Source organism: Homalodisca vitripennis, chromosome 1 (assembly GCF_021130785.1).
Source record: "Homalodisca vitripennis isolate AUS2020 chromosome 1, UT_GWSS_2.1, whole genome shotgun sequence".
NCBI lineage: Eukaryota > Metazoa > Arthropoda > Insecta > Hemiptera > Cicadellidae > Homalodisca > Homalodisca vitripennis.
The window spans coordinates 47,205,084-47,220,975 of NC_060207.1; the positions used below are offsets into that span (position 1 = coordinate 47,205,084).

A 15,892-nucleotide genomic window follows, 5' to 3' on the forward strand; every position below is an offset into this window, starting at 1 on the left:
CAAATTGACTATCAATATTTAAATAATAAGGCTCATCTCATGGGCCAGGTAAACGGAGTTTTTGTAGATGTATTGTAGAGGAATGAAAAGTTACTATGGATTTTGTTATTTTATTCACTTACCTAAAAATATTCTACCCAGCACTTTTTTTATCATGTTGAAAAAGTCAGCTTTCTAAAGTAAATTATATTGTACAATTAAAAGTTAATGCAATTTTCTTCTAGAGCATGACACATTCTTCTTCCATATATTTATACAACTTTTACCTTTCACAGATCTATCCTGATGAGAGTCACAGTCTCAGTGGGGTTAAGAAACACCTTTACAAGTCAATGGCCAACTTTCTTGATGACTGCTTCAGAAAGCAGGTACCCCCCGACCTGAAGGCTGGGCTACGCAACGGAGGTACTTTCATGGAGCCATAATGTCCTTGTGGGCTGGAACAGTGCTGCACACTTGTCTTGTGATATTAAACAAATTAAGTTTCAATGTCGGAAGGAATTTAGTAATCCTTCTAACTGTATAATAAGTCTCAGCATCGGTTTCGTTAAACTCTTTCTACATGCACATTTATATTTTTTATGTTCGGTATAAGACTGTTGTATTGCATAAAATGCTATTTCTAATGCCGCATGAAATGTTATCATAAATAGCTGTGATCTAGTATATCCTGAGGTTAGTTTGATATCTGGATTCAAAACTGTAATGGAGCATCATGCAAATTGGTTTTCCAGAAATATTATGTAGTGTTTCATACTTTTAAATTTGGTGTTATTAAAAAAAACATAAATCAAATACTAAACAACCCTCTCCTGACACAGATACCTCATAACACTGGTGCAAGTGACATACCACACATTGGCTACGTGGAGGCCAAGTGTTGAGAGATTTTAGGTGGCAAGGTCTGATTCTATATAAGTTAGTGGTGAATAAACAAAATTTGCGTATTTCTTTTAAGTATTTGACATCTAACGCCATATATTGTACAAGTACATACTTACATATATATCCACATGTCACTTTCAGTCCACAAGGTCACTACAACAGAAATCTGGTGTGTCTAGGTCAACAAGGGAGGTAAATCGAACCTGAGACAGGGTGACAATCAATAGTCAGTTGCGTCAATCAGAGCAACACCTAAGTGATTGGACGTTAAACTGAATGTCAGTGAGCTATGAATTAATGCTTCTTTGTAAGGATCCTACCTTAGATAAGTAACAAGATTACATATTCATTCTACAAATCACTAGTCTCATATTTGACCATGACTTACATCAATACATTAATATCTTCAAGGAATCAATAAATCATTTGCTTTCAGCTATTTTTACACACATTTATGTTAATGTGACAAATTCAAATGTTCAAAATTTCTGTATACTCAACAAGTTATTAAATTTGGATAGATTAAATGTATTTTTCTACACTATTGTTGTACCTTACTGACACAGACACACTAACAAAGATATATCCATTATCCATCTATTATATAAAATTCACTTTAAGAAATATTGCATTCTTGGTAAACCACAGAAAACTTCCTAAATTCATACAACATTTAACATTTTAAACTTGATCAAAAATGATGAACATATGTATGATGTATCAAATTTTACATAGATTTTAGCCAAATTTTCCTAAAACTGAAGAAATTTACAGATTATTTTATCAGAGATTAGATATATGGTTAAAACAGGAGAGGGTTCATACTAATTGGATTGTTATTATTCATGGAATTGAAGCTAAGCTGATGGTATGAGTCCACAGACAGAGTGGCAAAAACAGTAGTTAAATGGCTTTTTTTACTGAATAATATTTTATATGCCTGGTTAAACACGCTTTCAAGTTCGTACTTACAAATTTGGTTGGAAGAATGGCTTAGACAAATGTTACCACCTGATATTATACAGTGTATGTTTTGTACATTTGTTTATCACATAGTGTTAAAACTGTTTCTCGTATTTCATCAAAGTTAAATTTATTTTTGTAGTTGAGTTTTTATGAAACACATGTGTATATAAAGTGTACCCGTTACATGCTGTGCTGGTTACGGTATGGTTATGGAGACATTGTTCTGAATGGCATACTAGTATAAGTTTTCACTTTCTGATTGGAGTTTACAATTTAATTCTTATAATGATAAATTTTAAAATGTAATTACCTCACTGTTTTATAACATACTGAGGTTTTGGCTAAACTTCATATACTGAAAAGAGTAAACAAACTCAAGTACGGTACTATATTGTAATTATACAGTCCTTATTTCAAAGTAATTTCATTACAACAGTCTAATTGATTTTAGAGTTTCTGTAAGCTGTAGTGTTTATGCAATTTATTGAAGTACTAACTCTATAATGACTATTTCGAATTAATGTTTGAAAATATTAACGAACAAACTAAGCATTAGTTTTAACGATTATACAGAATACTGCCGTACATTAAAATAAATTGCGAGTACACAGGCTGCAGAACCATTAAGTATATAAATAACAGGGAAGTAGTCTATTTCATTCTCACCTTAAACTATAACAATTATAAAATAAATTTTGAGAATCATATTAGAAAGTATTTCAAAAGTTTGGTCAAATAGTATTCATACATAACAACACAAAGACAATATTTTAAAATTGAAATCGATTAATAAAGACGTTACCATTGTTTAAGTGATGAATATAAGGTGTGCAGATTCAGAAAGAGTGGCAGAAACACTAAAATAATGGGTCCAAGTTTGATCACTGTATATTCACGTGGACTCCTGGTGCATTACTAGTCTCTCTATGCTTCCAATGCTTACTTTTTAGAGTTATCATTTACAATCTGTAGATTTAGACTAGAAATATTATTTTCAATTGTTAAAAAGTGTGATAGACATAGATTGTATAGTAGAATATTGAAAATTATGTAATTTTAAGAGTGAATTGTAATTTTTGACCTATACATCAGACACCATTTTGAACAAATTTCTTTATTTTAACTTCTACTTTCAATACTGGTAGTTTGAGAACTAGTTCATTTGCTGTTTTTTGTAAATGTTTTTTGAGACAAGAAAATTTTCAAACAATTTTTATCTATTCAAACAATACTGATAAACAATTTTTATGTATAACAGAGACACTAGTATTTTGTAAACTTCTTTTTTTATACTGATAAACGACTTTCATATAAAATGTGTTATATAAAAGTGAAATACACACACAATTGTCTTGTTTTTACAATTATCAGAGACATTTTGGAATCCAACTTCAACAAAACTTGCAAGTACAGTCCCCTAAATTACCACTTGACACAAAACTGTCTGCAGTGTTTGTAAGAGAGCTCGAAAACTTCAATGACTTTCTCCGATAATCTTATCTGTTTTCATCAATGTTAACATTAACAATAGATATTTCCAATGACTGTGTTCTTCATGTGGATACTAGCTTGTCCATTTCAACAACATTGCAACAGCACTTTTACTGATAAATTTTTCACCATCAATTGGATAAAGTTAACAAAGAATTTCTCTAAGCCTTATGGTTATTGAAATGTAACTTATATGGTATATACATTACAGTAACTGGGACTTCTTAGTGATATTGTGCATTTTGTACCTGTATTGCGGAACAAAATGGCCGAACAATCTTTCCATTGATGTAACCAGACATACACTATCCTGAGCTTTATTGTGAGCTACTTAAATATAATCTTCTAATTCAACCGCTAGATTGAAACATAGTTTAGTATAGTTTAGTATCTGTTCAGCTCTCATAAAAGTATGATATCATTACAATAAGCTATGTTTGCCCAATATTATTTTAAAATTTTATAAGAAACTAAATTCATTGATGTTTAAAACTTAATGTTATACAGAAGACATTTGTAGAGATTTTTACTGATGGTTATGAATACTTTGCACAAAAAACATGTACTTTAAAATAGTACTCATAAAGTTCAGTGACCTTCCATGAATTGGGATTATACAATAATGTTAGCAACCACAAAATACAGCCATCAACTAACAACAAAAAACATTAACAAAGACAAACAGTTACTCTGCATTCAGATGATACTAGTTCTTAAACAATTAATAAAGAGTGGTCCATTTTACTTGTAAACTTATACATATTGTACATACATTTTAAGTTGCGATTTGTAGTTTACTTTATATTATGGAGATAAGATTACTGAATAGCATTGCACTTTACTTAAGAAAGCACTGATAAATTTCCAAATTTACTATTAATCCACTGATTTGCTACCTCCGCAAGAATTGTCATGTTAATGATTTGATTTCATATAGAAAACACATTAATTAAAACAGTTCTGTCAGATATTAATCCAAAATGTTTATAACAATATATGAATTTTATTGTTGTATACATAACAGTTTAAAGTAAAATAGGCTGATTAATGGCTCAAAATGACAAAGCTATAACATCAATAAAAGATATGGCTCAACACCTGACTTGCTCAGAGCTTTATTGATATGCATCGTCAATCTTGGACAGAAGTAATTATTAGATCTACGAATAGCATAGACTTCCTTATTCCTTCCTTTAGTACAGTTCTGTTGACGGACCACTCTCTCTTCCTTTAGGCTCTGCATTTGTTTAAGACATAGATCCATTGTCCTCATTCAAAAATTTGTATAAATTTACATCTCAAGATACTGAGGACAACTGGTAACTATAGGGTTATAAAATCATAATATTCCAATTTCTGCTGTAAAAAAATATTAGCTTTTACACAATTAATTTACTTTTGTTACTGAAATATTTGCAGGACTATTTATCAACATATATCTCAATTAATTTGTGTATTATTAAAAATAATAATAAAGATTATTGTAGTTGCATTTTATTTTAATCTGCTTATTAATATAGAGATTGGAACAAAGGCAAAGTTAGCTTGTATCCAAAAAAAAGGATGGGCGAGAAGAAAAAAATAGAGAAACAGGAAGTTAAAGATGTGTGTAATTACAATTGAACTATGGTTTGAATAGATCAACTATCAGAATGTTCAACAGCCCAAATTAAAAATCGAACATTAATAACAATTTGATTTTTACTGTTATTATATAATTTTTAAGTTTTAATAGATTGATTTCTTTAATACAAATGCAGAACCTAAGGTGAACAGAGCCATAATATTGTGTATGTATATTTATTGTCTTAGCATTTAAAAATATTAAATAATATCTCAAGTTTAACTTACATTAGGAATATATTAGATAGAACTTAGGGAATTTTTCTCAAGTCGCAGTCTTAATCTTAACCTCCCTTAGGACAAAAACAATATCCTTCACATTTTAAGATTTATCGATAGTTGAACGCAAAGACTTGCCCAGCTATGCAAGTCTGACTTTGGGGTTCATATTTCACTCTACCGCAGTCAGTATTGACATGTTCATATAGGAGGAATGGTTAATGGTGTTCCTCACTAAATATCATGACAATATAGCAAGTATTAACTTTGTTTTGTATTTTATCTTTAAGAATAAAATCATTCTACTTACAATGTTTCAAATTAAACAACTAAATAAACCAAATGCAAAAACATACAAACTTTATGAAAACTTTTAAAATTATTTTTTTTAAAGGAAAAGAATGAATAATAAGGTAAAAGAAGCTCTATTATTGATATTTGTAAAATTACACATAACAATGTTGATATTTGAGTATATATTTTATCTTAAGGAAAATCAGATGTGGTAAGTTAACAAAAATTAAACTCTACAATTTTGTAAAATAATAGTATTTTAAAACATATAATATTGCTAATACAACAATTTTATAATGTTGTAAACACAAGTTTAAATAAAATGTAAATGCGTATTTTTATTTTCAAAAGTTTAATTAAGATAACAATTTAATTATACTTTAAATTTTAGTACATACACTAAGTCTTTCAATATTAATTAGATACTTAAATAATACTTTAAAGTAGAAACTGTAGAATACCTCAAAGCATTAGAATATATAACTTGGTTCTGATCATACATACCATTCTTATTTTTCAATCTAAAGTAGTTGATGACAATACCTGAATATATTTGTGTAATATTATTTGTATATTAGTTACCAGTATTAACTTACTGCCTAACGAGTAACTTAATTTGGGTTAACCGATTAAGAAAATGTTGTACCAGAACTGCCCAGTTACAAGTTTCATCTGACATCATGAAGTAATAATTTATTATTTTCAAGTAATACATTTTGAGTAAACGGAATTCAAACAACTGTTAATAGTTTTAACCTTCTTAATTCAGAAATATAAAAAAATTATAGAACTCAAAGAAATTCTTAAAAAATTAGAAAAATACATCAGCTGAAATTTAATGATTTTTACCTCAATTTAGTCTTGCAATTCACTCCCATTAACTTGAAAAAACTGATGGAATTTAAACAAAGTACTTGTTCCACCAAACAATCACTAATGTACTTATACATCATTCTGCAGAAATTTGAAATAACAGTACATGCTATTATCAACACGTAACATCCTGATCAGGAGGATTAGGATTAATGTGGATTAACTTGCATAGTTAAACACATAATCTTACAATGTATATAACTCATGCTAACAGCTTATTTACTATACTACATGAGTTATCACATTGTTAAGCTTTACAATCTTATTATGGTGACATGTTTCAAAAGCTCAAATTTTATCATCAGACCAAAATTAGCCATGGAGAAGAAACAGCCTTGTCAAAGAACTAAAACTGTTAAATGCAGTTTTAAACTCAATGTTGAACACACAACAAACACCAGTGTGAGTTTACTTGAATGTGTGTTAAGCAATTTCAATTTTCATGGCAGATGTCTGATGACGATGTACTAAGTCTTCAAAACATTTCACCATCAGATTGTAATAACTGTTAGATGATTTGATAGGGGCAAGTACCTAATTCAAGTGTAAAAATAAATCCTGAGGTTACTTAACATGAGTTATAAACTGATGTGAGTGTAGTACACCTTGCAATCTTCTCAGGGTTTGGGTCTTGTGGCAAGCTACTGCAGGTAAACTTTCTGAACATTGAATTTTAACAATATGGTTGAACCTAGAGTTTATTGGAATCAATCATCTTGTGTCATATGATGTCCACTCTATCCTTTTGATAATAATGTGTGGAGAAGGATGGAATTTCACACAGTATACAAGATTTTACATTATTTAGAATTTAGCAAAACCATAAGTCCACTGCTGTTTTTACTCAACGATCTCATAATTTGTCACAAACAGGGAGATTAGTCAATGTTTGTTAATAATTTTTTTGTATTTTTAATCCCTAGCCTAGAACTGTTCATCACATTACTTCAGACTAGGCTGAGATACGTTAAGGAGTCATTGGATTATTGCACACAAAAATGCAGTACCCAAACCAGGATTTGAGCACAGATCCATGGAGTAATAAACTCGAGATGCTAGCCGTTCAGCCACCAAGAGTAGCTAATGTTAGTTAATAGCAACAAAAACACTAAATTCAAGTGAATTGTATTAGAATTTGATCTGCTGACTCTAGAAGAGGTGAGAGAGTATTGGTTCCAAATTTATCCCCCAGTAAACAAAGAGTAATACAGAGTTGTGAAGTGATCCTAGAAAAGAGAGGTCAAAGTGATACCAGGGAGAGAGGGGTTGATAGATTGAGGAACAGCAAAGTAAGTAGTATATTTGCAGTAAATAGCCACAGGTTTTTATTTAATTACTTTAAATTGGGGTACTACCTTTGTTAAACTAACCAATATTGTTAATTACGTCTTACAAAGGTTTCCAAAGTTTTTTTTTAAATTTTTTTATTGTTATTTTTTTAGTGAGGTGATGGAATGGCCTCACCAATAAAGTTAAGAAAAAACACATAAAAAAGTAAACAGAACTAACAGGAAACATAATTATGCAAAAAAGAACATGTAGGCTCTTGGCAACAGGAGGTGGATGGCGATCAATCAGGTGTTTCCGTGGCCTACATGTAAAACAGTTGTCTAGTTCTGATTATGAGGAAAAATTAGCAGAGTTCCAAACTACATAACAGATATGCAACCACTCTATAGATATTCTTGACCCATTACTGTCTGTATTTATCAGCAATTACAAGTGATTATTTACAATATTTACCTAAGTATTCTGTTATAAATATGTTTTAACTTATCTTACTGAGTTTTAAGTTTATATACTTTTAAGATGAACAATCAAATAAGGCAATTGGAGAAGTGGCAAAACTAAACCTGAAAATCATAAAAATGTTTAATCCCATATATTTACTAATTACCACAAAAATATCTAAATACATAGAAAACCCTTCAGTGACCAGAAACGTAATATATGAGAAACTTGTGTTTTAAATTATACATTTATATTGATCATATTTCATTTCAAACTACTATAACAATATTGCTTATAATTTGTAATATTCACTCGTTGGGCAGTAAGTTAGATTTGTTAATGGACATTATGTTTCCTTAGTTTATGTTGTACAGTTTGTCCATTCTTCACCTATGTACATTCTTACAATACTAACTGTATACTTTGTAAAAATACATTACTATATTGTTAGGCAGAATTTTTAAAATTTTAAATACTGTATATTATAAAAATTAGTTAAAAAAATAATTATCATATTATAGATGAATTTGTTTTATTTGTTCCCCTATTATTGACTTTCTTTACAGTTAGGAAGTGTCTGCATTGTTACATTAATTCTTTTGTAAATTATTTAATCTTTTCTTAATGATGCACACTGCCCCTAAATAGCACCAGTGTTAATTTTGGTATTCTGAAAGTCTCCATGTTTCCTGATAAACAGGGAATTATAGATTGTTATTCCTGGAACATAGACTGTTGCAGGATATTTTCTACAATCTGATTAAGAAGATAAAGTTATTGGAATTGTAACAAATATTACCAGTTATAAACTTTAAAAGTATACAAATATTTGGAACTTTTCCAGTCTATTTTTGGGAAATAGCCAACTTCTGATAAAGTTGGATTCAGAAGAAAAGAAATGGTTTCAATAGGAGTATTTGATCCAATAAAAATAGATATCTGTACTAGTGTTTACCTTGCTTTTATGTTTTTTTAATTTTAGGTAACCTATTTATTTATTTATTTCCATTGTATAAAGATTTCAAGTGTAACTTTAGTGCAGACTGGTGAACTCCTATAACCACTTATGATGCCTATGTGGGGATTAGGCTATATCCGAGGATAACTTTACACTCACTTTTGTAACTGTGTATATGAATTGCTTTGATGGAGTAAACTCAAACTAATCAATCAGTCTAACTCAAGTAACAGATCCTTTGAAAAATCTGAAGAACTTGAAAATATGTTTTTCTTATTTTCTTATTATACTTCTATTTTGTCAGCCTTGTGCTTAACTAGATCTATGATAAGAGTTAACATTATCATTATGATTATAGCAACCGTAAGCCTTGTTTTTTATATAAACTGAGCAACTACCCAGAACATTAGTGGATTGCCTCTTTGAAAATTTCAGTCTTTACAAATAGAAAGGAAAACTAAAATGTATATTCTTTTAGTAATGTCTCAAACTCAATAATGTGGAATAGAATCCTTTCAGTAAATGGCATCCACACAGAGAACACAGTACAGTGGTACATTGCTCTCTTTCTTGTATAAGTTCTGGGCACTACACCACTTTTTTGACGAAACCATAAACTATAACATACAAGGTGTGTCCAAAAAGTAACAGTAATGTTTAAGCTTCATGGGTTTGGAGAGTCCAATTGGCAAGATATTTTTCATTATGTTAGTAATCATGTTCCTGAACTATAATACAATTTCTAGCTGCATTCATGGTTTACTTTTTCAGTAGCAGCTGTGAGGGTTAGACGTGTTCTATGAACTGGGCAATTTTTGTTTGTTAAAAAGAATGGATAAAAAATTTGTATAAAATAATGTTGTGTGAAAAAAGTGTAACAAAGTGTGGGAAATGTTAAAAAAAGCCCTATGATGAGTCTGCTATGAGTAAAACAAAGATATGTTTCAAAGATGGTTGTGAAGAACATTGAAGATGACGAACGCTCTGGACGCCCCAGCACTTCAACAACCAGTGAAAATATGAAAAAAGTGGAAGAAATGGTTGTGAACGATCACCGTATTATGATCAGAGAAGTTGTTGTTGATATTAGCATTTCAATTAGTTAATGCCATGAACTTTTTAAATGTTTTGGGTGTGAAACGTGTGGCAGTAAAATGTTTTCCCAAAATTGAACAAAAGCAGCGAAGAATGGATGTTGCTCAGGAATTAACTAAATAAAGTCAATGACAATGTAGAATTACTGAAACATGTTATAACAGGTGACAAAACATCGGTTCATAGATGTCAATCAATCGGTAAAAACTAAGGGTCAATCATCCCATTGGAGGAGGGGTATTCTGGATCACCAAGACCGAAAAAGGCTTGATAACTGCAGACAAACGTCAAAGTTATTCTCATTGTGTTCTTCGATTTTAATGGTATAATTTTAATGGCCTTTGAACCTTATAGTATGTCTATTAGTCCCTAGAGCAACCTAAAATAATCAACCAGAATTTTGGCAATAAGAGTATCTTACCAAAAGAATTTTGACCTAAAAGTAAAACATAAAAAGGTAAAACGTCAATAGATTACACTAAAAAGTTATATCTCACTAATCAGTAATTAGAAATTATCATTGTAACATAAAATTACAACTATTATATAGAGTGTATCCCAAACTTGAACAGTTATAATATTAAATGAAGATATTTTTATGTATTATAGAATTTAAATGTTTGGGTACTCGACAAATTTGTATTTTTTAAATAAAAATAGGCTTATTGCCCTTAAACTTAGTGGAATTTGTATTTTTAATTGAATAAAATATTTTTCTGAATATCAACCAAATTTCTATGTTTAGTTTAGTTTTTATAAGTTGCCTACCAATTAAATGGTAATGAAAAAATTATGTTCTACACAAAAATAATATCTCCTGAAAAGGTTAAAGAATGCTAAATCCACATCACCTTTCAGGTCCTTTTAGGAGTGTAGTAGATCTTTTTCTGGCTAGTTGGTCAACTTCTTCGGATGCTTCAGTACCCAGAGGCAGAAAATGTTTGTGTCGTTCCACATCATTTAAGAGTCTGCTTCCACTTCCACACCATATTAGAGCTGATAAATTTGAAAGGAAGTCATGAATCAAACAATACTTCTAATAACATACAAATAAATTTATTTTCATATTCAGTATATATTTACATGTAAATTGTTAAATACTAGATAATAGCACTACATATTTGTTCTGATTTACTACAGTTAACAAAATAAAAAACAACAAAAATCATACACTTTCAAAACACTTAAGTACAAAGTACAATAATCATAAACACAAATCTAAATAAATGGCCACACATTTAAAAACTAATACATATTTTTTCTAATTACTTAGTTGACATGGAATGTTTTGCCTAACCCTGATCAAAACTAAACATTAACAAATATTGTAAACCTGTGGTGCTGAGTTATTACTCATACACTGGCACCAGAACACTTGCTCTGAGATCATTAACACTGCAATACAACAACAGTTAAGCCATTAGCAATAATGAACAATTACTATAATGACAATACATGTTCAAACACTTAAGAACAATTACATTAATTACAATATATACAAAACATAATGCTATTGCTAAATAAATATGGGTGAACAGACTTTTTGTTAATATAATAATTTTATTGATGTGAAATTGACGAGTTTCTTGGATTCAACCCACCATTCATCATTTTAAAATACTTGAGTATTAAAATTAAATTATACATTTTATTATTGCAGTATATAAAGGTTGTATAAAATGTATGAGATGGTTTAGAAATGTATAGTTATTAAATTTATAAAAACAAAATTCTGCATATCAATCAATATAAACCTAAAAACTACTTTTTTAGGTACTTACATCCAAGTCTCTTTATTTATTTGTAATGTCATTTTACTAAGATAACTTGTAGATAAATATAGATTTTTGTTTGCAAAACCAATATCAAAAACAAGACATCTTGTGAGATTTTATGACTGAAAGTAAATAAATAAGAAAAACACTTCAAATTCAAGATTGGTCTTTGTGCCACAAAACTCGATGTCAAAACTGATCTTAACCTTTTGAGAACCATGCTATAATATACAAGCCTCCTATGTAAGTTAGAGTGTTGTGTAATGATGATTATTTCGATTTAAAGACAAACATTTTTATCCAGATTAAATGTATAACTTTTAAAGATAAAATGTTTTGTAAATTGTTTGTGTGATTGATTTTTTTTCTACATTTTGATAACAAAATATTTTTAGTAAGAGGATACAACATCATTGTTTTTAGTATTTTTGTAAAACTATTCTTTGTTTAACCTTTTCCATGCTTACTACGGGAAATCTCGCTTAGTAAGAAAGACTTCACATGCATATGACAGGAAATGTCACAATTTTGTATTCTCTATCACGAACTGTAGTTATGCAAACTGGTGATAAAATGTGTTAGAATGATAACTGAACATCAGACAACAGCTGTGCTTTATTCGTTGTTCTCGATCATCTGTCATCAATTCGAAACTGGTTATAGCAACCAAACGTTGTTTTGCTCTCTACACTGGAGCGTTTGACGACTTATTCCGTGTAGAGATGACAGTATGATTCTTGAGGGATTGGGATTTCAATTTAGTTTCTTTTAAATTATGGTGACTGTTTCAATAAATTGGTAAATTCAGGTTTTTTGTAATAAATATATATATATATATATATATATATATATATATATATAAAATATATACATATATTTGCAAAATATATGTATTAAAAGATCTTTTAAAATTTATTTTTATTTTACTTCCTATATAAACTTTAGAAATCCTTAATCAAATAGGACTTTTTGTAAATTAACATTAATTATTTTAAAGTGAATTGCACATTAGGAAAAAGTAAGGACATTTATAAACAGCGCTCTGAGGATTAGAGTTATCATTGACAATGGATGATTTAAAGGAATAATTGAATTTCAGGTATTTGGCACCACACAAGTTATAAACATTCAAATTAATAAACATTCCTAGAATTAGAACCTGTCATTTTCTTTATGTGTACACACTTTAGACATAAGGTTAAGAAAGTATAACAAATTGACAAACAATCAACAACACTTGGCAACAAAAACACCAAAGTTAAATTTGCGATTTGCATGAACAAAATAATATCCCTCATAGTTTGCTGCAAATAGTTATGACAGTAATATTATCTAAATTTCATGACAACAATTATGAATTCAAAGTTCAGCTTACTTTGAATACGCAAAATTAGATTCCTTTGACATTGTGGGATGACATATTTACAATTAACAAAACAGTGGGTTTAGACACTATAATATGACTATAGATAGACCGTTTACAAAAAAAACCCTGGGTGATTTGAGTTCACACAGGGTAGGGTAAATACCCCCCCCCCCCCACAATGCTGTGATGCTGCCCTCTCTCAGTATCTCAACCACTGCTCGGCATTCACACTATCGGATCATGTAATTGATCCGACTCAGTCGGTCTCGTTCACTGCTGCGATTCGTTCAGTTGAACCGATCAATACAGAGTTACTGATCCTTCCCACTAGAGCGTGCTATACCGGTCATTGTGTTGAACGAATGAACGGCTGAATGGAGTGAACGAAAGGATCCACTTGTAAAAAAGTGTTCAAATACAGGAAGAAACAGCATATCATACAGTGAATGGATAGATATATAACAATAAATGTATTGTATCAGGAATCTAGTAAATATAAATAAATCTATTAAAACTGATACAAAATGTAATTGATACAAGTTGTAATTGATACATTACTAAATATTTTACATGTTAATACTTATAATCAATGGACTTGGTTGATTGATATGCCTTTGATTTATCATAAGTAAGGTTATTCCCTTACAAATGTTTTAAATAAATTAATAAAAATTAAACAGATACATTGCTTGTTTGAAAATATATTTTCAAAAATATTTTATAAATTGTTTGAAAATTTATTTTTATAAATAACCCAGACTCCTCACTCCCCCCATTAAGTTATACGATTACGGTTTTATTCTTAATAGGTTAGCAGTGAACGAAAGGAACAACTGAACAATTTTGGAGACTATTGTAACCTAACGCATAAAATTTATAGTATTCGTTAGTTCCAAATGATGTTAAGCTATTTTTCATGGATAAGAGTTTTTAAATGAACTTAATTATGATATTATACGTTTTAACAATCATTAAAAATAATATATATAATTTGGATAAAATATCAAATTTATTCAGTTGGCAGGAAAAAGTGAACGAAACATTCAACGACTCGTTCACTTGACTGATCCGTTCGAATTGAACAGGTCAAAACCAAACGACACATATCTATTGGCCACTGCCACTGCGCTGCTAACCTCACAACAAAATGCAAGCTCCTTGGTTACGTCTATGGCTACATTAATCTGTTCAATTAATATTTTACGCTTAGACTGCAACACTTGTATAGGTATGACACAAAAATACAATATAGTTATAGAGCAGGTAAATTAGCTGCAGTGTAAACAAAACTGTGCAAGCGAGACACGATCCACACAGCTGATAAACAGATACAAGTAGGTGTTGGACCCACTTCCCACCACAACCCCCTGCCGGAGGGGAGCCCCTCCTATGCGGTACTGTGATTACAATTTGAGGAAACAAACTAGTACTATACACAAGGTGGCATGAAGCATGGCAGAAAACTATTGAGGGGCAATAAATATATATATATATATATATATATATATATATAAATTCTTAGACTGAACGAAAATAGGATGATATGGTGAACACAGATTGGAAAGCAAGGACATACAGTGTACTGTATCATATTTACAAATAATCGTACCTTTGAAGAACTAATACTAAACATAAAGCCAACACAGCAAGCTGGGTGGCCCACGTTTTATTAGTTAATTTATTTTAGGGAATTACAGTAATGATAAATATTATTAGCACATTGAGAAAAGGTTTGAAAAGGTCTTGGTGTCTGTGTTTGCACATTCTTGAGAACCATTTGACATACAGTGGAGAAATTTAGCACCAATATTGGTCTGCTAAAGAGTAAGGCACATTGGGAAGTTAGGTCTTTCACTCATATATATACTCTTGATCAGGGTAAAAAAACAAACTGCACTATATTTTCTTGATGATGGCAAGAAGGTAAACTCAACTGTGGTGACACAAAATATAATTCATTTGAACCAAAAGTGCCCCATAATAAGAGGCAGTTTCAATAACTTTGCTTACCCTCTGATCTCTTAACCATAAGTACTGAAATAATACCTACTTGATACATGCTTATTTCCATTTTTAAAATTCTCATAGGGCATATCACACAGCAAGTATTTTCACTAAATAGAAAACAAACTTAGACTTTTATTCCTCTACAATGGCCTAAAATATTACTTTGTACTGGAATCATTGGAGCTATTCTAGCTGTTGGAATTAGTTCTTCAGTATCTACCTCTATGTTTTGGTATAAATTTTACATTTATAGGTAAAAAATAACCACATAGTAAAGAAAAATATGCAAAGCCGATATAATCTGCCGGTGGTGTTTCTTGGTCTGAATGCACAAGCAGAGGAAATCAGTCTGACTTCGAGTCAATTATGATTAGATCGGCCTACGACCGAATAAACTGTGATGCTAATTAAATCAGCCCATAACTAGCAATAAGAGTTTACCTGAACTTTTTTCTATTCCAACTTCCATAAAAACGGACGTTTGAATAACTAGTGGGAATTGCCAACATCCTATATACAGATATTCTCAGACAAAATTTACCATTATCATTTTTTAACATATTATAAATCTGTTGGTATATACGCAATCAGAATGAACAAATACGAATT

At 30.1% G+C, this 15,892-nt stretch overlaps 1 protein-coding gene across 4 annotated transcripts in view; it reads left to right on the plus strand.

Annotated features, from left to right (window-relative positions):
• LOC124360715 (inactive dipeptidyl peptidase 10-like) overlaps positions 1–8,352 on the plus strand; it is a 247,872-nt gene extending 239,520 nt beyond the window's left edge. For all 4 annotated transcript variants that reach the window (XM_046814555.1, XM_046814572.1, XM_046814563.1 and 1 more), the window contains one exon: positions 276–8,352. In XM_046814555.1, coding sequence (XP_046670511.1) covers positions 276–425 — 150 coding nt within the window. In that variant the 3' untranslated portion in view covers positions 426–8,352. The remainder of the gene's footprint in view (positions 1–275) is intronic.
• Positions 8,353–15,892: the final 7,540 nt, after the last annotated feature.